Raw genomic sequence first — 23,640 nt, 5'->3', positions numbered from 1 at the left:
TGCAAAAAACAGGCACAAATGTGTAATATATCTGAAAATGGGGTGTACACATAAATAAGCCATCTACGTCACTTCTGGAGATGTCTCAACACCTTTTCTGGTTGGTAGAACCAATGAGGTTGTGTCTAAATTGACCTCTCCCACAGGCTGGGGGCAGCCTGCCAACCCCAATCCTCTAGAGCTGGTTCCAGCAAGAACAAGCCTCACATACCTACACCAAGCACACCCAGATACACTCACTAGTACTGTCCTTCTGGGTTCCAGACTTAACATGTTATTTTAATATCTTTAATATCTTTATCAATGATCTGGATGAAGGGATTGAGTGCACCCTCAGTAAGTTTGCAGATGACACCAAACTGGGTGGGAGTGTCGATCTGCTGGAGGGTAGGATGGCCCTGCAGAGGGACCTGGACAGGCTGGATTGATGGGCCGAGGCCAACTGGATGAGGTTCAACAAGGCCAAGTGCTGGGTTCTGCACTTCGGTCACAACAATCCCATGCAATGCTACAGGCTTGGGGAAGAGTGGCTGGAAAGCTGCCTGGCCGAAAAGGACCTGGGGGTGTTGGTAGACAGCCGGCTGAACATGAGCCAGCAGTGTGCCCAGGTGGCCAAGAAGGCCAACAACATCCTGGCTTGTATCAGGAATAGTGTGGCCAGCAGGAGCAGGGAGGTGATTGTGCCCTTGTACTCAGCACTGGTGAGGTCGCACCTGGAATACTGTGTCCAGTTTTGGGCCTCTCAATACAAGAAAGACATTGAGGTGCTGGAGCGTGTCCAGAGAAGGGCAACAAGGCTGGTGAAGGATCTGGAGCACAGGCCTTATGAGGAGTGGCTGAGGGAACTGGGGTTGTTTAGCCTGGAGAAGAGGAGGCTGAGGGGAGACCTTCTGGCTCTCTACAACTACCTGAAAGGAGGTAGTAGTGAGGTGGGTGTTGATCTCTTCTCCCAAGTAGTTAGCGATAGGACAAGAGGAAATGGGCTCAAGCTGCGCCAGGGGAGATTTAGATTGGATATTAGGAAAAATTTCTTTACTGAAAGAGTGGTCAAGCATTGGAACAGGCTTCCCAGAGAGGTGGTGGAGTCACCATCCCTGGAGGTATTCAAAAAATGGGTAGATGTGACACTTTGGGACATGGTTTAGTGGGCATGGGGGTGTTGGGTTGATGGTTGGACTGATGATCTTAGAGATCTTTTCCAACCTTAATGATTCCTAGTTTTTACTTTCATTATAAAATAATCCAACCACCAAGCCAGGAAAAATGAAATTATTACTCTACCCTTAACTAGTTTAGTGGTGGACTTGGTAGTGTTAGGTTAATGGTTGGACTGGATGATCTTAAAGGTCTTTTCCAACCTAAATGATTCTATGATACTATGATTCTATGATTTTAATTTCAAATGCTGAGGAATATTTTGTTTCCATCAAAGTTAAAAATATTAGCCACTTAGTTACATTTTAAAAGATACTTAAGTTACTTTTCTGATTACTAAAGCTATTATTTAAAAGCTTACAATTACATCCCAAATACAAGCAGTTATAGTTCAGTTACTAGTTGGGAGAAAATTCAAGAAAAATCAATAGACCTGGGAGTCCGTGATCACGGCCACGCTGTAAATTTAACGACGCTAAATCAAGTGAACCATTATTGGACAACACAAACAGTTTTTCTGTTAATTCCTCATTCAGTAGTTGATCTTGCACCTGCAGTTTTGCTGAATGTGCTAGAAGACCCCTTAGTAAAGGATCCAAGCCTCCTTTAAACACAAAAATAATACAAAGTTACAGTGTATCTATAAGCTATTGTAACTTTCTTAACAAATGTGAATGCATGTATGCTTCTACATTTTCTGAACATTGACCACAGGCTTTTACATTCAAACCTATGCAAAAATGTCCTGCAGGTTGAAATAGAAGTAATAGTGCTATAAAAAAGCTCCATCTGCTTCTTCAGGTGTAAGAAAATTTGCAACCTGATAATATATTCATCCACAAAAAGAAAAGATAAAGAATATCTTCATCATCAATCATCAATCTATTGTCAATCTACCAGACTGGTTTAATCTGGAGAAAAACTTTTGACTGATTCAGAGGACTATTTATCTCAGAATAATTGTTCCAGTTCATGTTCATGTTCTGGAACCAGTTTAACAACTTAAGTCAGTGATGCAATTAAATAAATGTTCCTATTCCTAATTCAAGATAAGTAACTTTGAAAAAAATTACAATATTCTGGAAAAAAACAGTTTCAATAAAATCATACCTTCTTTAATGAGCCTCCAGGGACTAAAGAAAACTTCATGCAAATGAAGATTTGGGAGTTCTGGATCATCTAAATACTGTGCATTCAATCGCCTTACTATTGGTTGGATTGTTGCATGACCAAAACGAAAAGCAGCTGTTGAAAATACGTTAGAAACCGTAGGATTCATTGTGGGATCATAACCTGTATAAAGGCCAATATACAGATTAAAAGCATCTGTACCAATGATTTTGGGAATGTAATCTCTTAAAGTAATAATCTGAAAGAAAAGAAAAAGAAACATTTATCATTCAATGTTTTTATAGATGAATAGTAATGGTTCCCACATGCTAAATGCCTTTTTCTTCACTCATCTATCCCCAAGCATTTGGTATGGCTAAGGCCAGTATTAGCTGGTAAACAATATTGTACCTATTTTTGCAATAGAGACAAATGACTGGAGAGAATTAGTGGCACGGCTCAGTGCAGTACGACAGCCAGGCCCCTGTTAGCTCCTACCATAAATGCCAGACCAAAGCCTCCTCAGTAGAGATTACCACTGTTGCTCATTTCTAATCCATGGGCGTAATTCAGCTCACAGGATTTAAAGGTCTGATTATGATGGTGTAAATTATAATGCCCTTAAAAATGGCAATGAAAGTGTGAATTAGTATAAAACTTTCAAGAATGGTTGTTGGTATGAACAGATTTTATTTTCAGACATATATTTGTGACACAAATCCTCTTTACTGAATACTTGAAATGACCAGTTTTTAAAATACTGGTGCCCAGACTCCCTTGGTAGACATTTTATGCTAAACTCAAGACAATTTATAGACTCCTAGAAAACACATTTCAAAAAATGAAAATGCTGATAAACATCTTCTGTCAAAGGCTTTTATAATGTAATAGCATTACAGTCACATGAAAAAAGCATATGAGTAATCATGACCAAAAAGAAGGGGAAAACGATCTAATATACCAAATAAAATGAAAGTGCATTATAGGTTAAAGATTACATTGAACTCAATAAAGCATAATGGGATGGATATGAAGCATAATGAACTAAATAAAATACCTTCTAGATTCAATATAGTGTGCAATAAAATACACAGACAAATGCACTTTGTGCTTGATATAGTGCATATTGAAAAGCTAGTTGGCATAAAATGACCTTATGAAAAACTTGTATCATTATTTTAGGCAAGGCACAGAGCCAAGCAAACCCCTCCAGAATTCGTTCACTTTTCCCAGGAGGCAGAGGTAACAACCTCTTTACATTTTCAGGTTAGGTCATGCAGTGAACAAAATACTTGAAAGACAATAGGTTAGAATTCCTTTTACAGCTCCTTTAATACAACATATGAAGAAAATAAAATAATTGCTAGAAATTAATACTGACAGTGTCATTTGAGAAGTTAAATTTTTGGTACATTCACAAAGGGTTTGCAAGACAAAAGTTCTTTCTAATTTTAGATTTGGAGTTAGTTTTTACAAGCAAAGACTTTAAATAGGGCTAGGCTAGCCATGGACACAAACATCCTGATACGACTGTCATTTTTTGGCTCATTGTAAATGAAATCCCAAGCTAAGCTGTTCATAAAGGCCAGATTCCCTGAAGGAAAGGACAATTCAGATTTTTCGTTTGCTCCAGAGGCAAGATCTTAATTTCTTGTTTCCTTCATGGGAGAAGAGGGGTTGCTGTTTCAAGACATGAAAATTAAAAGGCTAAGGTAAAAAGGGGTCTTATGCCTGTCTTGAGCTAGGAGAGGCACCTGTTTGATGGAAACTTTCAATGGCTAAATAAGGCTTCATCAAGTAGAGGTGATTTTTAGACAATACAGACTAAGAAGATGTTACTAATACAGCAGAAGATGATACTGCCAGAAAGAATTTGCAGTCTGACAGAGAACCATATCTAAAGTATATCAGCATGTAGCATCTGGTCTTTGTGTAGTGTCTGAACATACCTTGCCTGAATTTGTCTGCATGGTCAAGGAGAGGCTTGCTACAAATTCTCGTAGCTGACACATATATAAGTTTTAAAGAAGGTGTAAACAGCTGACAAACATCAAAATTATTTTTGTTAAAATTCTTTTGCATGCACTCCCTGCTCTGAGAGAAAGATTTATTTCCTTTCATATTTGGCATAAATAAGCATAATACTTTCTTTCAATACAGAGTTCCTTCATCAACTGAGATTCTCCTGTGGAAAAAAAGGAATATTCTTGTCTAAAAATACATCAGTAAAATCAGAGCCAGAAAGGGTCTATATGGAAAAGAAAATGCAAACAAGTACAATGAACTGCTTTACCATTTATTACTTATTTTGCGTCTATATATGAGTAATAAGTTAACTTACAGGTGTTTGCAGCAGCATAAGGGATTTATGTGAATATAATGAGTCTGAACCTGCAAGGTACTGGCTGGTCTCAGCTCCTTGTGACATTTATGAGATTAGTGGTAATCCAAGCTCCTCTAAGGAGACATTCAGCACCTCATAGCATCAACTCCAGGCTCCATAGAAGTCTCATGAAGAAATTAATTTTAATCAATAGTGTAAATATTTCTACTGTCTCATGACAGTCATTGTTTCAATGGTATAATTCAGTGAGAAATGGTGAAAAATGGGCACTGTCTTTTACACAGAAGCCCATATGCTCGATATTTAAATGACTTCAGTAGTCTGTATGACCTGAGAGTAACAGAGGGATTGAGAGTACTTAAATGCTATTCATCATATCAAAGAAAATAAAATTCTGATTTCCTAGCAATTCAACCAATCATTTGGTAAGTATTCAGTCAAAAACAGAATCTGAGTGATTATAAGACTGTCAGAAAATGCTTTGTACAGATTTTACATCATATCATGACTCATGTGCACTGTTTATATAAAAGTAACCGAATTCTGACCTGCAAACACAATAATACTCAGTTAAACAGGCTGTTATTGTGAAAGGCAACATCCCTCTCATCCAGAAGGCAGAATTACAACAGGGTTTCCCAAGTGTCCTTTTGAACTCAGCAAGATTCCTGGCTGGGTTTGCCTCCAGCCTGGGCCACCTCCAGCAGAAGTCAGCCATACATTAGATATTTGGAAATAGGTTACATAATTTCAGATTATTCTTGAGAATTTTTTGTTCATATTAAAAGTTATTTCAAATTAGGTGCAAAAGATACAGACATTCATATTACTGCTCATAAAGTTCAGCAGAGTTTCTTTGCCAAAACCCCTCCAGCATTTTCCAAAGTAGGTGTGAACGGGGCACAATGGATGGAAAAGGAAATGAAAAAAAGGCTGGAAGAGATAATATAAAAATATGTGAACTATCATAAGAACAAGTAAGGCCAAAAATACAGCTTGTCTTTGCCATTGGCCAGAGGTAACTGCAAAGGAATAGTATTTCACTGAGATAGTGAAGAGCCAATTAAATGAAGCTCTTTCACTTGGGAAAGTGCAGAAATCATAGAGATCAACAAAACACAGCAATGATGCTTAATTCATTAAAGTGCTAAGCACATTTGGTTTGAAGTTCTCACTGTAGATATTAAAAGATTTACAGGTGATGTTGAAGTCCTAAACTTTTCTGTAAAGTGTGATAGCATGATAATACAATTTTTAATAAATAAGGAACACATTATTATAGTTCCGTTAATAGTCTGAACTATACTCTTTATAAACATGAGTTATGACAGTATGCAACACATACTCTATAATATCAATTATTTATCTGTTTAGCTTTTATAATTTAATAGAGTTTAAGCTCTGACAGGAGTTATCTAATGTCACGAAAAAAGTTTCATCCAAGTTAGCCATGTTGAACCCAATAACTGTAGTTAAGTTAAAATATGTCAGCTTCAGAAGATGCCCGCTTTCAACCTGCGCCTCGGATCATGGCAGAGAAGTAGGGATGCAAGATGTTCAGAGAACACAAGCAGATGTAGAAGGAAGTGAAAAAAACACCTACGTACAGGCTGAAAACTAAAGGTGGTTGTCAACTACAGTTGGGATCAACTGGCAGTAACACTATTAATTCAGAGATGGTTCTCTGATACTGTAATATATCAAAGAGAATTTGATTCAGATTGATCTGCAAAACTCCTGCTTCACTCTGACTAGTGCTACATCATCTGGCTTTCACAATCCAAATGGAACATCAGGGGAAACAGTCTCTGGGAGGAACAGCACATGTGCATGCAATTGCACGCTGCAAACCATGTATGTATGAAATAACGATGTTAAGACTGTAGTAGTTGCATAATTGAGTGTTTTTTCCTGGGTTTGTCTACACTTTTTGTTTAAAGGAAAACAAATTTAAACTATTTTCTTACAAATAGCTTAAAAGGAGGAATCCTAATTCTCCTTATTCTGTTTTCTCAGTTCAAAACAGGAATAAGCAAAACAAGTTGTTGGTCTCTTCTCCCATGTAGTTAGCGATAGGACGAGAGGAAATGGGCTCAAGCTGTGCCAGGGGAGGTTTAGGTTGGATATTAGGAAAAATTTCTTCACAGAAAGGGTAGTCAAGCATTGGAACAGGCTGCCCAGAGAGGTGGGGGAGTCACCATCCCTGGAAGTGTTCAAAAAGCTGGTAGATGTGGAACTCTGGGACATGGTTTAGTCTAGTCTACCCTTGATTGGTTTAGTGTGGACTTGGTAGTGTAGGTTAATGGTTGGACTGGATGATCTTAAAGGTCTTTTCCAACCTAAACAATTCTATGATTCTATGATTCTAAGTAGATAGTTTCATTTCAGTTAGTAAATGACAATGAAAAAATGTCTTTTTGCACAAAACACTAGGAAAATCAGGTTATGTATTTTTACCACTGTATACTGCAGTGTTAATACTTCAGAGTTAAGCATGTGTCATTCCCATAAAATACAAGGGGAGAGTTAACCACTGTCGTGTCTTATATAAACTGCTACTTATCAGTGAAACATGCCTACAATGCAACCAAAAAAATTTTGTCCAGGATATCAACAGGCAATTGTTATGTTGGGTAACTTTGTCAAGTTTCTATTATTAAACACTTGTCACTACAGATATTTATGCTGCCAAAAAAGCATCTAGGAGGGAAAGCATGGTCTAGAGAGAGATTTTTTTCATTCTCCCTATTCTAGAAAGAAAGGAAGGCTTTTTCTTCAATTCTCTATAATTACACACCCACAGGCAAAAATTACACTTGAAAGTATTAATTCCAAAAAGGAAGAATTTTAGAAATCTGTAGCAACTGAAACTAAATTTTAGAGTGGAAATCTCAAGGTAACTTCAGCTAGAGCTGTCATTAGTGTGCTGGTTAGCATACCACATTAATAGAGATACTCCAATTATCTGTCTTGAATGAGTGTCTCTGAACCAGCTAGATATAACTCAAACACATTTCTAATGAGCCATAGGCAAATCTCATTAGTCTGTGATACTGGTAGAGATAATGAGTAGCTCAGATTCATGCAGCATATTGCCTTGCACAAATTATTTTCTTTGAGGCCATAACATTACACATCAGAAGTATATGAACACACAGAGGCCTACTTTTGGATTTGCACTTTTCTTCTAACAAGTATTAACAACTCTTCTGACTTGTTTGTGCCATGGTTTTAATGCAAACATCACATTTACAGCAGAGGAGCTGACATGCTTAATGTAACCAAAATAAACATTAAAAAAAAAAAAAAAAAAGCCAAGATTTTCAAAAGGACTGGCTAAATACAATTAAATAAAGTATGTTACTTTTCTGAAGTTATCTGGCTTTAAGTGCAAATTGCTACATGCCAGAGAACGTGGGTAGTTTCTTAAGGGAAACATTCTGCATACTCCGCTGACCAGAAATTGTGGCAGAATAAAGGAAAAATGTTTTATCCGAATAGTGAAATTTTCCTCCCTCCTTATCCAATTCATCTTCAAAAAGTCCCTTTTTGGTACTAAAAATCTGTGTAAGAATCAGAAAGTGTATGAAAGTCTCCTAGGCTTCAGATTATTCTGGTCCTGATACTGCTTATCCAGTATTACGGATTATAACAGACAGGTTGAATCATGGTGTCGGATTAAAGGTCAATCTCTACAAATGCAAAGGACCTGATGAGGCTTGGAGGAGCAACATCAGGCGGAGTAACCTGATTAACCAAACCATTGAAAATGGACTCACAGGATCGTCCATTCCCCAAGGCCACCAGAGAGAGTGGGCAGACCCCGAGCCCAGGTGTGAAACCCACCAAGATGAGTCAACAAAAGAAACTGTCCCCCGGACATCACGTAAGCTAAAGGGGAGGTTGCTTGCATGGGTAGGAGTCATTGTGAGGTGCAGGGAGGAGAGGACTTGGGGGGACTGCATAAGAACTTTATTTGCAATGTTCTAAGGGGATTGTGGGAACATGTGAAACACTATGGGTACTCAGGGGAAAGGACTAAAGGCGGGGAAAGGGAGGGGTCAAGGTGAACTTGGTCAAGGTGCACTGGAAAAAGCATGGGGAAATAGGAGGAAACGGGTTTAAAAGAGGCTGTCCGAGTGTGAAGAGTTAGCTGATCAGTGTGCTCGTCTGAATGAGCCCTGCACTTGATCTCTTACTTTAAGCTATATTCTTCTGAAATCCTATTTCTCACTACCCCCTTTGTGGGTGTACTCTCTACTCTGAGGGTGTGTGTGATCACTAGTGCGTTTCCAGCCAGACCAGAGATGATGAGCAGCACAAGAAACTTGAGGACCTGCAAAGAGAGTGAGTAGGACCTTGAGCCTCAGGGGCTGGTGGGTCCAGGCATCATGAGCTGGACCAGCTCTGGGGCCAGCCGCTGTGCAGGCTGTCCAGGAGAACCCCACGTTGCCTGTGTGTGTACTTCACTAATGGACTTTGATCCCGAGCAGCCGCACAGAACAGGGGTCAGGCCATTCATGCTGTTCACATTCATGTGAGTGCCAGCAAAGGTGCTGCTTTTGATGTGTGCTGGTTGGTGTGGCCTGCCGTGTGTGTGTGTGTGTGTGTGTGTGTGTGTGTGTGCACCCATGTGCATGCCTGCTGGGCATAAATGTTTGGCCTTGTACTGCCTTGACCTGAGGACAGGGAGCCACAAAATCCTCCCATCTGTCAAGCTAGCACTGAAGGAATCCATCTGGGTCCTGATGCTATCCAGATTTGAATGCCTCTAACACTAGAGGCAAACAGATTATATTTTGTGCAAGGCAAATCCTGTTGAATGTTTTTGTTTTGTTTCATTTATGATAGGGTCACATGAAGGTTTGTAGGACCAGAAGCTGTCCACACAGAATACCAAAACCATGAGGAAAAAAAGAAGTTGAAGCCTGCATAGCTACTTTGGGGGCAGGGGGAGAAAAAGGTAAAACGCTGGGTAGAAATAGATTTTCCTATTCTTACGTCTAATATAAACATTCTTACAGACTTTTTTTTTTGTTTTCCCATATTTATTTTTCCTGCTATCTCCTATCAAGAGTAGCCCTTGAAGTTTATGCATTAGTGCATCATTGAGAACTTCACAGGCATTTTTACACAGGGAAGTTATTAATTTATATAATTCCTCTGAGAAAGTAAGCATTTTTAACACTATGTAAATACAGAAACATTATTTTTTAATTGTTTCCTTTACCAAAAAAACCCTGCAAAGAAATGCATCTGAAAAGGCTTCTTCAATAGACAAAGTAGATACTGGAGAAGTTTGCAGAAAGATGAAGCAGAGTAGAAACTGCCAAGAAAATTGGAGCACTGAGGGGTCTGGACAAACTAAGGACATTGCATTCAGAAAAGTGGAAAACAGAACAAACTTTGAACATGCCAAATTTGAAGCACAGAAATAGGTGGCAAAGAACAGGTAACATCATCTCCCATGCCACTCACAGAAATACATTTGAAGTTTTGTGATCGATTCTAAGACATTCACTGCAATGTGTAGATAAGCAAATAAGCAGCCAACCTGATGCAGAGCACCGACAATTTTTCGTGCTTCTTGGTAGACTGTCTCAGCGGTCCAGTGGCTGTTGATGTTTTTGAGGGCTCTGGCCAGGCGGTTGTGCTCTCTCAGCCACAGCGTGTGCATAGCTGCCAGAGAGGTGACCTCACTGGATCGGCTGTCCCCAGCCATAAAGCATTCAATCCTCTCACCTTCACTTGCATTCGGGTCCTGTGCACAAGGTGATGGGATCTGGTCTGTAAAAGGCAGGTATTCCCGATGGTTATCATAATATTTAACATTTACTCTAAGAAGGCCTTCTTTGCTTGTGAAATTCCTCAGTTTGTTTTCAACAGCAGGGGTACTGCCATAGATGGTAGAAGCATCAAGAAAAGAAGTTAATCCATTGATCTGTTGTCTTGGATTTAGTGCTGATAGATTTCCAAAGAGAGTGCCATGATCACCAGTGCCACACGCAGGAGATGAGCGGTAGAAGGGCAGGCAATCCATCCCTGCAGTTAATGTATCATTGGTGGTCACCTGCATAAAAAAACCCCGTGTATTTTCTGAGGTGAAGGTAACAGTTGTGGATGTTGAACTAAGGCTTGTGTAAATATTTCCATCTTCTGTCTCAGTTTTCAGTTGTTCAGCTCTCATCTACTAGAATGGCATTCTAAACCTGTAGAGACTTTTTTTTTTTGATTGATTTAAGCAAAAAGATGATTTAACCCTTTTCAAGCAAAGACAGAAATAAAACCCAAAACCTTTACACTGTCATAAGAGTAAGCTACTGATGTAACCCCTTTTGAGTAGATCCACACCTAAATTAGCCTGGCTTCACAATCAAAATTCATCATGAAATGTATCACAGTGAAGACATGAACATCTGGTCAAAATATGTTCTACTGAACACCAAGTGAAACAGCAGGTTTACCTGTATACATAAAAACATAATGAAGAGTTTCAATGCCTGCAGCAGCACACTGTAAAAGCTTTGTTTCAATACCTAATTTTAACCGAGTTTCCTAACTAAAAAAGGCATATGTAATTATTCACTCTGCTTTCTGCCAGTCCCCCATAATCTTTTCCCCACATTATTTTACAGCGATGGCTGTCTTACAAGTATTAAATTCTGGCCGTCTTTATAAAAAGCAAAGGCTGAACATAGCCTTTGCCAAATGAAAGACTTCCCAGTCCTTTAACAGTTTGACCCCCACACAGCCAAGAGACTGAGGTCAAATGGTGATCCAGCATTTGTATGGATGCTGGATAGTCAGCATTCATACAGTTTGAACCAACCCATCGCACAGTCAGCTATTCCAAATATAGGTAAAGGGCATGGGAGAAATATGTGGGAATTATCAAATTGGATCTTGGGGTATAGGTAAGGGTCTTAGGGGAAAATACAGCCCAAACCAGACAGCTAGAAGTTTGGCCACAGGAGAGCACCGAAAAACATGCATGAATAACTTAACAGATGTGGGGAGGGCAGCAGAGACCTTCAAGGAGGATAGAAAGGAAGAGGGAGAAAGGTTTTATTCGCATTGTAGGATATCCAAAAGGAAAGCTCAGAACATCAGTTCTATATCAAAGAGTAGAGTTCATCAGTAAACAAAAAACTACCAGGTTTCAAAAAACCTAAAACCTATCTTTGTTGTCTAATGCACATTTGGCTTTATGAACTCTGTTTTTCTAAAAGGCATTATTTCCAAATTCTAACAGCACTGTATTATGTACCATCAGCTAGCCATACCAGAGTGTCAGCTCCAAGAGTTTAAAAAAAATTAACCTCAATTAAAAATGTTATAAAAATCATGGAGTCTGAGTTTCAGGAAATATACTGCTGGGGTTTTCTTATCAATTGATTAACATAGAATAGGAACAGATAACACTTAATAAAGCTGCTGAAATATCCCAGAAAAAAATAATCTTCAAACATTTGACTAAGAGAAAATAAATGTTTTGTACAGACACCTGAGCTAACAATTTTTATTTGTATTCCATCTCCTTGCTTTTCATTTTTTTCATTCTTGGCCAGAAGACAGTGAATACTGCAGGTGTTATATAAAATTTTGTAATTTCTTCTTCATACTTCTAATAATGCAGAGACCAGTCTGTGAAGATAAAATAATTATTAAATTGGGGGTAAAAGTAACAAGGCAGCTTTGGAAAGGCATTCAAGAGCTTCATATAATAACGCCATTACCTCATTTATTATATCAAGTAAAATTTTCTTACTACTGACAACTCACGGCAGTAGGAATTTATACCAATAAAGCATTTAAGTTAAGAAAGGGTTTCATTTGGTTTTCAAGTTTTGTTTGGTAAAGAAATTCTACCAATATTTCTTTACCAGTTAGGTTTTAGCAAATCAAAGTAGGCTATTTTTGAAGGAAGTATGTAATTTCATTTCCTTCTTCTTTCTTTCACTGATTGCTGAAATCAGTAATTTCTCTGCCTTGGGTTTTCTATTTAGTATTTGTCTCTATTATTAAGTCTCTTGTTCTCATTATTAAGAGATTATAATATCTTTATAATATCATTATATTAAGTTTCTTGTCTGTTCTCATACTACAAATACCTGCCATAGCATTGTGTGTGTTTGAGTACCTCCTGCTTCTATTTATCAGGAAAGCCTAGAAGAGTTCAGGTATCCCTGGGAAAAAATGTATGAACCACCTTTAAGTTGTTAAAGAGTGAGGCTCACAAAAAACCATATCAACAGTGAGTGAAGTTCATACTGAATAATCTTTAGTTAACTGCCTCTGCAATTTCAGTTCAAACCGTTCTGTGCCCCAGTGGGGAAAAACAGCAGTAATGAACATTAAGGGACTGGCAGAACTGCATAATGCAGTCCTTTCCCTTTTCATGGGATAAGCTGTGTGCAGCCAGCAGCTGAATATGCAAATGAGAGGTTCCTTACATTATTATTCAAATGACATCAAAAATAATATGAGAAAAAAAAGAGACCCTTTTCTACTGAAATGGGTACAGAATCATGTTTTTCTCCAAAACTAATGAAGAATATCTGTATCAATTTTTTCTTTGCCTTGCATAATTATAAAGGAAAAAAACTCACAACATAACCCTCTCTGGACACACTAGTTTTCCTAGTATAGCTGCATGTTGATTTAAACTGTTATTATATATGCATGGTTGAACCTGTTTATGGTGAAATTCTTCTATGTGTAGGAAAATGAAAGGCACTAATTGTTTCAGTGTACTACAATGTCTAAACTGTCATTTCAGTTAAAGAAAAGTCTTTCTTATTGTGGATTTGTTCTGTGGGAAATGACCTTGTAAAAGGATTTTCACTGTAGACTTTAAACCTAGCTTATGGTCTATGAAAGTTGCCAATAAGGAAAACATGAATGTTTATTTGTGGACACAAGACTCAGAGGACAGGCAATGACCCCATGTGACAGTGAGCTGCTGCCTCTGAAACACAGAAGAAAAAGGCAAGGGCTCACTTCTCGGGTTGTTGAGTGCACACAGACAGATCCATTTGTAGCCGAGACAGTAACCTGTCATGTTACACGTCACCTTTTGCAAATCACCACACTTTTCTGGGGCTCTGTTTCTTTTCCACCCTTTTGTACCTGAACTAACTGTCTGAAAGCATTTCAGGATTGTATCTTACTATGTGTATGCACCATGTCTAACTTATTGTCAGCAATGTAATTAATACTGAATAAAGTCAGTAGCTGTCCTATGAAAGTCTTTCTAATGTCTCATTATGTCTCAGCCCTAACCTGTAATAATCATCTGAGGAATGACAGGTTATCTCCACAACTCTGTTCCATGTGTCAGGCTGCTGTAAAAGAAGTATAGACTAAAAAAGTATAGACTAAAACTAGTGATTTTTTCTTTCATTCTTTTATTCTTTTTTTTTTTTTTTTTTTTCCCTCACATTATGGAATTCTGAAAAGACAGAGCAAAATGTTCGGGCTCTACCAGAAGCTACAGGCTCAATGTGAGAATCGCTGGGTGAAATTTTATAGCCTTTAATATGAAAATGTCCAGAATAGAAAATCATAATGGTTCCTGCTAACCTATGAATCATTTACCTACACTTGTTATTAATATTAATGCACTACCGCAGCATTCAGTTCTTCATTGAATTGCACTGACTCAGAACATTTTCCAGACAGCTTCCCTAACCTGTGCAGTCAGGATCTCCCTTTCCCCAGTGAAACCCCCAGAGAGGGTGCGTAGCTCCAAGCACTGTTGTCCTTTTCCATGTATGGATTCTCCCTTGGGTGCAGCTGTTCTGGGAACACAGCAAGAGTGCACACTGCAGCCTCTATGTTTACACTGTTGGATAATATGCTATTGATTTCACTGTCTTTGGAAACCAGCCACAGTTTCTTCATACACAAAATGAACGTATAAAACTAAGTGTGGCTCTTTTCCAAATATTTAGTAGGTAGAGATTAGCTTTACTTAAGATTTCAGGAAGAAAATCAGTTCTAGGAGGAAATGCCATTTTGTTTCAGTGTTCAAAAAATAGTTCCTCTGCTCACACTAATAACAACAAGCCCCCTCCTTTATGTTGGTTTTTTTTTTTTAATACAGTGTCTATTCTTTGCCTTTGACAAAGCCAGTCACAGAATATTAGATATAATATAGCAAAAGAACAACAATCTTCATATCTGTCCCTCTTTAAGCTGTGAATAACAGAAGAAATAACAAAATGGAGCTGAAAGATTCATGGGACTGTGATCAAGTAATGAATCCACAAGTTGGGAAACTTCTCTAATATTTACAGGGTTGTGTCTGATTTTCTTTATATGTTCCCCCCATGGCCATTCTGAGTGTCAGACACTGAGTCCCAAAGGTAGCCATGGGTATGCCTTGACCCTGTTCCCCTGCTGGGCTCTACTGCTGAGCAGGAGCAGCTCCTAGGCTACATTCAGTGCTAGATTTAGTGCAAGTAACTTGCTTTCAAGAGCATCCTTGAAACATGCTCTGTGATGAATCTCTTGACAGCTCTGAGACAAGAAATCCAAAATATGTCCTTTGTTTAGAGCACTGAAGGATGCACTTGTGGGTATATGCTGTGGTGATGTGTGCAGCTTCTTTCTCTCTGCACTGTAATGCCCCTGCCGCAAGAATAATGTTAGCCTTGGTGTCCTTTTTAGTAAATTGCCTCCTTTTTAAGCAGATGGGATTTCTAGGCTTGAACTAGTCAGGGTTCAGTGATTAGACTTCAATGGTCCCTGTGATCCACATTTCATTCAAGTTATGGGCAACAGTATGAGTCTGTTCTCAATTTAAAAATCTATTTAGTAATAAAAAATGTGGTGGTTTTGCACTTAAAGATCAATAGTAATTGCACTGCTTCGAAGAACATGTCATAAACAGAAAGCATAAGCTTTAGAAGATTCTTGCGGTTTTATATCTACAGCAAACTGACTTTTGAAAAATGGGAGTCAATACATAGCCACCTTGTGTCATATGGTGGAGACACACTTCACCTCCGTCACACATAATGTGAAGCACTGCTGGTCAGGGACTGGACTTCTGCCCCAGCCTCTCTTGATAAGACTTTGGGAATGGGAATGTTTCTAAGGCTATTACTTAATAGCATAAACAGAGTAAATAATTTCTTGCACCAGACGGAAATTTGAGATTTTTGTCAGAACTATGAAAGAATCACTGTAATTAGGGCTGTTGTGGCCAAACCAGGTTACCCAGACACCCAAACATGCGATACTTCAAATGCTTCCTGAGAATGTGATTCTTTAAGAAGTCTGTCCTCTTACTGAATGCTCTCAAGCTATGCTTGCAAACTTTTGAAAGTCCATACCTGCTGGGTGAGGAGAAATTTACCTGCCTGTGGTAAAATTACAGGTAGTCATTAATTTCACTTAGCCTTCCCTGTGTTTCAGATTATCTCACCAAATGGAAGATGACCCATCTTTCAACACAAGACCTGATTCAGTTCCCACTACAGTTAGCAGAATATTTTCCTTTAAGTTTAATGGAAGTGGAATGAGACATTTAAGGCAAGAGGAGACTGTGGCATACTTATCAGTTACAGTTTGCTAGGGAAAAGAGTTTTCTATTCTGATCAAACTTATTCCCTACACTGGCTTCAGTGTATAGAGAAGCTGGTCAATAATCAAGCTCCAACCCGAAGGAAAGTAATTTAGGTTGCTCTGGATAGAGATGGGGGCATCAGTCCAAGGGCTATAATGGGCATCGGTCTCTCCTGTAGCATGAGATGGACAGGCTGTACTTTGAGAAACAAAAAGTGGTTTGACTTTGCTACTTAATTTTTTGAGTGAAAGAATGACTATACTTTTAAAATAATCAGACAAGAACATAAGATGCTGTATTTATACCAATTTATGTGTCTTCTAAGCCTCTAACAAGCTTTGAATTCATGTTTTCCGTCTACTCAAAGCAAAGAGGTGATGTATGTAAGTTTCAGCAACTCCCTGAAGATCATTTTATACATATGTTGAAAAGATAGCTCTCTTCAAAAGTTTGCATTAGCTGCTGGAAATATCTTTGCTTTCACTGAGTAAAGTTAAGAACCTTTCACTTTATCTGGCTGGCAATTTAAAAACAGAATTATTTATGACCACTTCCCTATTTTCCAATGGAACTCAAAACCTTGAAGCATGAGAACAATAACGTTGTGGGGGGACTAGTAAGGTTTCTCTGCAACATAAACCTGAGAGGTAGAAAAATTTGATATTTGTGCTATGTGCTTTAGCTATAGTTTGTTATTGCTACAAAACAATTTAAATATCCACCTGTTTCATTTAATAGTTGCTTTGGGTTTCAATTTTTCTATCACTGTCTGCTTTAATATTTCTGGATGATCTATCAATTTGTTTTAAAATTATTTCAATGTATGTGCATCACTAATGTGCTTTACTTTATTCACCTGTTTAGAGCCTGGCATTTCTCTTGAAGAAATTAATTTAAAATCTTACCTTTATTGGAAAACATGGATTTTGTTTTTCACATGTCATCTGGCACTCCATTCCAGTTAGGAAGGTGGTTCTGCTTGTGCTCTGGGGTGTGAATGCAATGTCATGGTCTATGTATTGTCCCCACACCATAATAATATCAGAATATAGGTTGTCTTCAGTAACAGCCTCATTAGATGCATGAATAATTTTTTTTGTCACTTCACGAACCTGGGAAGAGAACTAATTTACCTTGAGTGCCAAGTAGTATTTATTTCTCATATATGATAAAACACTAAAAAGCAGGGGGAACAGTGATAAAAGCTATCTTTTTCCCCCTTAGAATACTTTCTGTTGTAGAGTACTTTTAATGGTTTGCTTAAAAACAAAACCAAAAAAGCCCCCAAAACAACAAAAAAATCCAGCCTCTGACAGATTCTTGTTTCTGTTCAGGAGCTGAGACACCAGTGCCACAAGCAGATTCAAAGATGTTTCAGCTGAGTTTTTATATATATTTGCCAAATGAGCAGCGTATCTTTGATCTGCTCCTTTCCAAAGAATTTTGAAAACCATACATTCCTTTTAGACTGTCTAAAAGTTTTCTTTCTATTTATTCTGTTTTCTGCTCCTTTAACAAATGGATTCTGTTTGCTGGGCAACCTCAAATCACTGTGGATACACAGAGGCTCTGGGCTGCTCTGTACATAAATGGAGCAGCTTATGCAACCCAGGAGACAAGCTAGTTGCAAATACATGGTAGCTGAAAGCTCTGCTTCATTTTCACAGACAGGGAGAAGCCAAAACATATTTCTGAGGCACTTCTGTGAAAGCTGCATAGATATATAGCTGCTCTGAGGGGGAACACATGGACACATCTATGCTACCTGTCCAGCCTATAGTAATAACCAAACAAAACCATCAGAGCAAAATCAGCAGTGAGTTTGTGATGATTAGGGTATTGTTATTATCCACAGATTCCGCCTTCATTTTGCAAAACATTCCCTCACATACAGTAGCTGCCTTAGAATTCAAGCAATTGAGAGGGCAGCAAATAAAATAGAGTCACAGGGTCTGTAATAAATATAAGGGCTATATAATGAATGGATAAAGCAAGTGCAGTTAAATAGAATTGGTAAGGACAAGAGGCAACATGGGACTTGTTAGGAACATCAGGCCTTATATTGAACTAGTCAAGAGCAGAGATACATAGAGCTCATCAGGAATACAAGTTCTTATATCAGTATTTTAATAGCTTTGGTGGCCACAAAGCACAACTTTTTTTCTTGCAGTTAGTAAGATTTTCTTATCACTGTTAATTTGCACAGCTACGCCGTGTTCTAATATTGGTTTATGGTAATCGTCACACTTAATTTCTCACCTTCACATTATTTGCGTGTTGCTTTTTAAGGGATATAGTTGGATAGCTAAAAGTACAAAAAAAGACTTAAGTATGTAAATAAGGAAAAACATCTATGACACTAGTTTTATCCTATCTTACTTCAAAATAGAGCAGAGAACCTTGCTGATGGTCAGATATGATAAAATTCTGTGCAGTCACGTAGCTTTGTCTTAGTGTGTTTTACTTCACAAGCATGTACCCTAATGAATCTAGAAAAAGACAGTTTTCTACGATCTACTGGAAATTTACCTGTGTAAATGTCAGGTTTTCATCTTTAAGAGCTAAATTGTGCAGCTTAGAGACAATGCTATTTAATTAATAACATGAGTTGCAGGTGACATTAACACTAAATTCTCTTGCTTATCCTGATTAAACATACGGTGGTTAAAATAACAAGACTTTGAGTCCATTAAAAGTCATGTTTCAAAGCAAAGATGACAAACCAGAAATAGTAAATCCATTGCACACTGCACTGGGGAATTTTTCACCCAGTCCTCTGAGCAAATATTTTTTGTTCATACTTCCCTCTATAGCAACTCTGCTATTTTTTAAGTATATGAGCTGCTAAAATCTATAAATATTGCAATGCCTTCTTAGCTCAGTAACTTGGTCTATCTAAAAAATGAAGTTATGATTTGACAGCGGTACTTGTTCAGTTAAGGTATGCTAACCTAGGAGAAACAGTATACGTGTGTACACACATACACATGCTAGCACATCTATGTGCTTTATATTTATTTAGTTAACACCCACCCCTGTTTTCCCCCTTCTCCTTCCCTGAATAAAGGCACAATTTTTGAAACAAAGAATCATAAAATCACTGGAAAGTCTAGGCTGGAAGGAAACTCTAGAGACCACATGGTGCAGCTTTCTGTTGAAAGCAGGGATTAGGTTATTCAGAGCCCCATCAAGCCAGGTCTTGGGTATTTCCTATGAGGGATATTCCAGCAGTTGTCTAGGCAGCCTATTCTGACATTTAATTGTTCTTCCAACATGTTTTTTTTTTCTTGTATCAAGAAAAAATTTCCCCTGGAGCAACTGGTGATCATTGCCTTTTGCCATGTCAGTGTGCATCCTTGTGAAGACCTCCCTCTTCTCTACAACGGTCTTTTCAGCAGGGGAGGGCTGTGATTCTATCCACCCTGCACTGCCTTTTCTCTAGGCTGAGCAGTCATCGCCCCGGCCTGCTGGCTGCCCCGTGCCTGGTGCAAGCCAGGCCAGGCACGCGGCTGACTCACGCCCTGCCTGCTCTCCACCACCGTGCTTTTTGGCAGAGCTGCCCCCCCGGCAGTCAGTGCCCCCCTGCACTGCTCCTTGGGCTTACCCCAGCCCAGGTGCAGGGGACCTCTCACTATTTGGCTGACTGAACTTATGTTTTAGCAAAGCTAGCAGCTCCTTAACTGAGCTCAACAGCTTCTTTTGCTATTTGATTTACAGATACAAATGAAGGTCTGTGGTGGCGGGTATGGTTCTAGCCCAGTGTAGGTGTTTCAAGGGATCTCGTGGTGTACTTTCTAACCAAGGGTAGCTGGACTCCGTTGTATTGGACACTGGGATCCCATCCTCGAGGTTGGCTGAGTCCATCTTCATAGGCTGGTGGAAGCCACCTAGCCAAGGCTGTGTTGGATGCTCCCCATCTGGGATGTTCCCTGGGAAAAGATAAAACCAAAACCCCAAAAAACTAACAGCAGCAACAAACCCCCAAAAATCCAAAAATCCTAGGCCTCTGAATGTATTCTGAATATAAAATATTTATATATTTTAAAATACATTTATAATACATCTATATTCTGAATATAAAATAATCTGAATATAAAATAATCTGAATATAAAATAATATAAAATAATCAGCAGCCACAGAGCAACAGTACATTGCAATAAGATGTTCATGTAATGATCTTTGAAAAGGCATCAAATACTGGCCTTCATGGATGCCTACATCAGTTTGACTTGCAAGGAAAATAAAGAATTAAATTACTAATGAAAAATTACTCCCTTACTTATGTTTATAATGTAAGTTGGTTACCTCTGACATCTTTGAAATACTTGCCCTGATGGTGATTTCCTGAGAGTGTCCTCATTCCCCGTAAAGTTAGATGGCATCTTTTAAAAGATGTTTGTTTAGAGCAATAGCTAGGAAATCAAGATTTAGGAAAATATAAAGAAGCCCTAGAATAAAGGTGAAGAAAGCTTCAAAGAAAAATGGATACTAGTCATACAGAAGTAATCATTTAGCAAGACATAAGCAGAAAGGACTGAGGAAAGCGGAACGATGGCTGAAGTTGCTGAATTCAGTGGCAATGCTCCCTCTGGTTGCATCTATACTAATTACCTGGGTAGAGCTTTGGGAGGGCCTATGCACAAGCCCAAGCACCGGTATGCATTTAACTATGCTTTTAAGTTGCTAACGCTAACTGCAGTGTGTTTTTGGCTCGCACCAACTAGCATTTCTCTGAACGGCACCTGGCTGGGCACACCTTGTGATCAGTGCATGCCGGTTTGCCATCCTGCAGCCAGCCGTTTAGACAAAAGGGTAAAAGGGTGGCAAGAGTCAGGTTGTATGTAATGTGAGGGCCAGGAACTGATTCCTGGTGATTTTTATTTATTAGTATAGTCAGTGAGTCTTGGGCTTGACTCAATTAATTTTCCTTCTATCATGAACATTTCTAATACATTTTTCCTAAGAGAATATTTTAGGGTTTTTCATTTGTTTGTTCGTTTGTTTGTTTAAAGTGGCTGGTTCAATATATTTCATAATTGTTAAGTATATATACACATTAAAAAGAAGAAATAAAATTTTTGCGATGTAGTCAGTTGAGCAAAATTTTAAAGTAAGCCACAAAGAAACAGAAATATTCCCAGACAGTTAGTAGGACTACATGATATTAAAACATACATTTATATGTCTATTGGGATGCTAAAGGGAACAATTATTTTATTAATACTTCATTGATCTCTGGCACACTGAAGTGGCTCAATTTGCCAAGCTATATGGTACTGTAATACACTTAATTATCCACAATAATTCACACTTGAAGGTTGAAGTATGCTTTAATAAAGCATTCAAATTAGTTACAGTTGATTTGCCTTTATTGAAATTGCATAAAATACTGCACATAGTGTAGTGCTATTTCACTCAATTAAAAATAATGAAATGTTAATTTAACTGCTTAACCAGTGATTTTTCTCCTGATTGCTTTTATATTTTATCAGATCACTGGAATGCTGCTTCAGTAAAACCCTTCTCACATGCCTTTTTATTATTACATTAAACATGTTAATGTCTTGGAATCTTGCTTGAGTCAAAAAGGTTTTTATCCAGGGCAGCTGAAATAATGAGATTTTGGTACAATACAGCTTTAAAGAGTAGTCAAATTTGACTACTATACATTCTGTTTATGGGAAGTGGGACTTCCAATTCACTTGTGAAATACCAGAATTGCACAGTTTGGATTTTGTTTTGGATCCCTTAGAAGGAACCTGGAGTTTTAAGATGCAGTTCACTATCCAGATTTATGTCTTTTGAATGTTATTTTAATGTCGTGCCTAGTTTCAGGTAGGAAGAATGAATGCCATGTGGCAATTAAATAATTGGATTTTGTCATGTTTTACATCACTCTGAGCTACCATGGACATAACTTCTGGCAAACGTGGAAAACTTCTGAAAAATAATCCTGCCACTGAACTGAACACTTAGCTTGTATTGAAGTGAAGCAGTTATTCTACAGGAAAAATCTCAATTCCTTCTTGTAGTCAATGCATTCAGTTGGCAGTGCTCATTCTTTCCACTAGCTGAGCCATATTCATACTTCTAACTCTGACAGTAGTAGAGCTTCCGACTAAGCATCAGGTCCTTACCTGATGAAATGGTTAATGAGACAGCAATGAAATAGAAATGCTGCAGATAAAATTCCTCCTAGCTGCCGAAATACTAGGCATACAAAATGTAATCTAGTCATCTAAGCACCTGTCCATCAAGCCAGAAAGACAGACAGCTCCTGGGTGCCGTCCTGTCATCCCATTGTACCTCTCACTATTAGGAACAGCCAAAGCTGCAGCCTTGCAGTAGACATATAACTACCTCGGAAAGCTAAGATTAGGTGAGGTTAATTGCACTGTGAGATTCCATTCTTTTAGTACCTATAATTCCTTCACCTTTGAATCCCTCTTATTGCACTAAACACTAAAAACTACACAGATCAATGCTTGTTAGTTGGGATAAAAAATGGGGGAAAAACCAGCTATTTGGACGCACCTTATCTCCCTTATTGTTTATTAAAAAATAATGTAAATTTATTTTGCTTATTATCCACACGTATGCCCCCAGGCAGAAAGAAAAGTAAAATCTGTTGTTATCTGTTACTAGTAAATGTGGATAATGACATTGCTGGTAATCAGACATATGTTACGTCTAATAAGGAAGAAGGATTTTTCACGGCACAATTCTTACCATACATACCTGTTATTGCAGGCACCAGTGATGAGTCGATATTTATTAGCTAAGCAATTGTTTGGACATTTTGGTGGCCACATATAAGGCAGACATCCAGAAATGTTAGCAATCATAGTGAGCAGATCAGCTGATAAAAGATCTGGAAGGAAGAACCCAAACAAGCAATTTGCTCTGTGGCGCTATAGGTGCTACAGGAGAAAGGCATTGTTGTCAGCTACAATTACAGCACACCTCTCTTCCTAGGAAAGAGCACTTAGTGAGAATTGCTGCAGGAGGCAGTCTTGTGGACTTAGAGGAGATAAAGGGTGAAAGCGAAGAGCTGGTTTTATTGTCTGATGCATAGAGAATGAGAAGGGAGTAGTCCAGCCATAGCTGAGAACTGAGGTTGACCTGCTCCTTTTTCTCCTTTAATCTGCTCTCTGCTTCCTCCTTTCCCTGTATTGTAGTCACATTGCTTGTGACAAGGGACAAAGTCACGTTGTTGTGTAAGCTCCAGAGAGCTGGCACCCTCTGTCCCTCAGGCATGACCAGCCGGGTTAGCTCAGTTTGTTAGAGCATGGTGCTAATAACGCCAAGTTCACAGGTTCAATCGCTGCTCACTGCAGGGGGGTTGGGCTCGATGATCTCTCAAGGTCCCTCCCAACCCAAAAGCATTCTATGATTCTATGATTCTATGGTATGTAAACACATCTATGGCTGGTTGGAAGTGGAAGACACATGAAAGAC

The 23,640-nt window shown here is 38.5% G+C and overlaps 1 protein-coding gene across 1 annotated transcript in view; it reads right to left on the bottom strand.

The window, feature by feature from the left end:
- The window catches only part of TPO (thyroid peroxidase), a 53,142-nt gene that overhangs the window by 18,835 nt on the left and 10,667 nt on the right, over nt 1-23,640 (bottom strand). The window contains exons 5-10 of the mRNA XM_075707739.1: nt 22,921-23,053; nt 19,981-20,110; nt 17,087-17,293; nt 10,164-10,679; nt 2,266-2,524; nt 1,589-1,759 (exon numbers count right to left, since the gene is read on the bottom strand). Of these exons, the coding sequence (XP_075563854.1) occupies nt 1,589-1,759; nt 2,266-2,524; nt 10,164-10,679; nt 17,087-17,293; nt 19,981-20,110; nt 22,921-23,053 (1,416 nt within the window). The remainder of the gene's footprint in view (nt 1-1,588; nt 1,760-2,265; nt 2,525-10,163; nt 10,680-17,086; nt 17,294-19,980; nt 20,111-22,920; nt 23,054-23,640) is intronic.

This window comes from Pelecanus crispus, chromosome 3, assembly GCF_030463565.1.
Source record: "Pelecanus crispus isolate bPelCri1 chromosome 3, bPelCri1.pri, whole genome shotgun sequence".
Taxonomy (NCBI): domain Eukaryota; kingdom Metazoa; phylum Chordata; class Aves; order Pelecaniformes; family Pelecanidae; genus Pelecanus; species Pelecanus crispus.
This window is presented reverse-complemented; position numbering and strand designations above follow the sequence as displayed.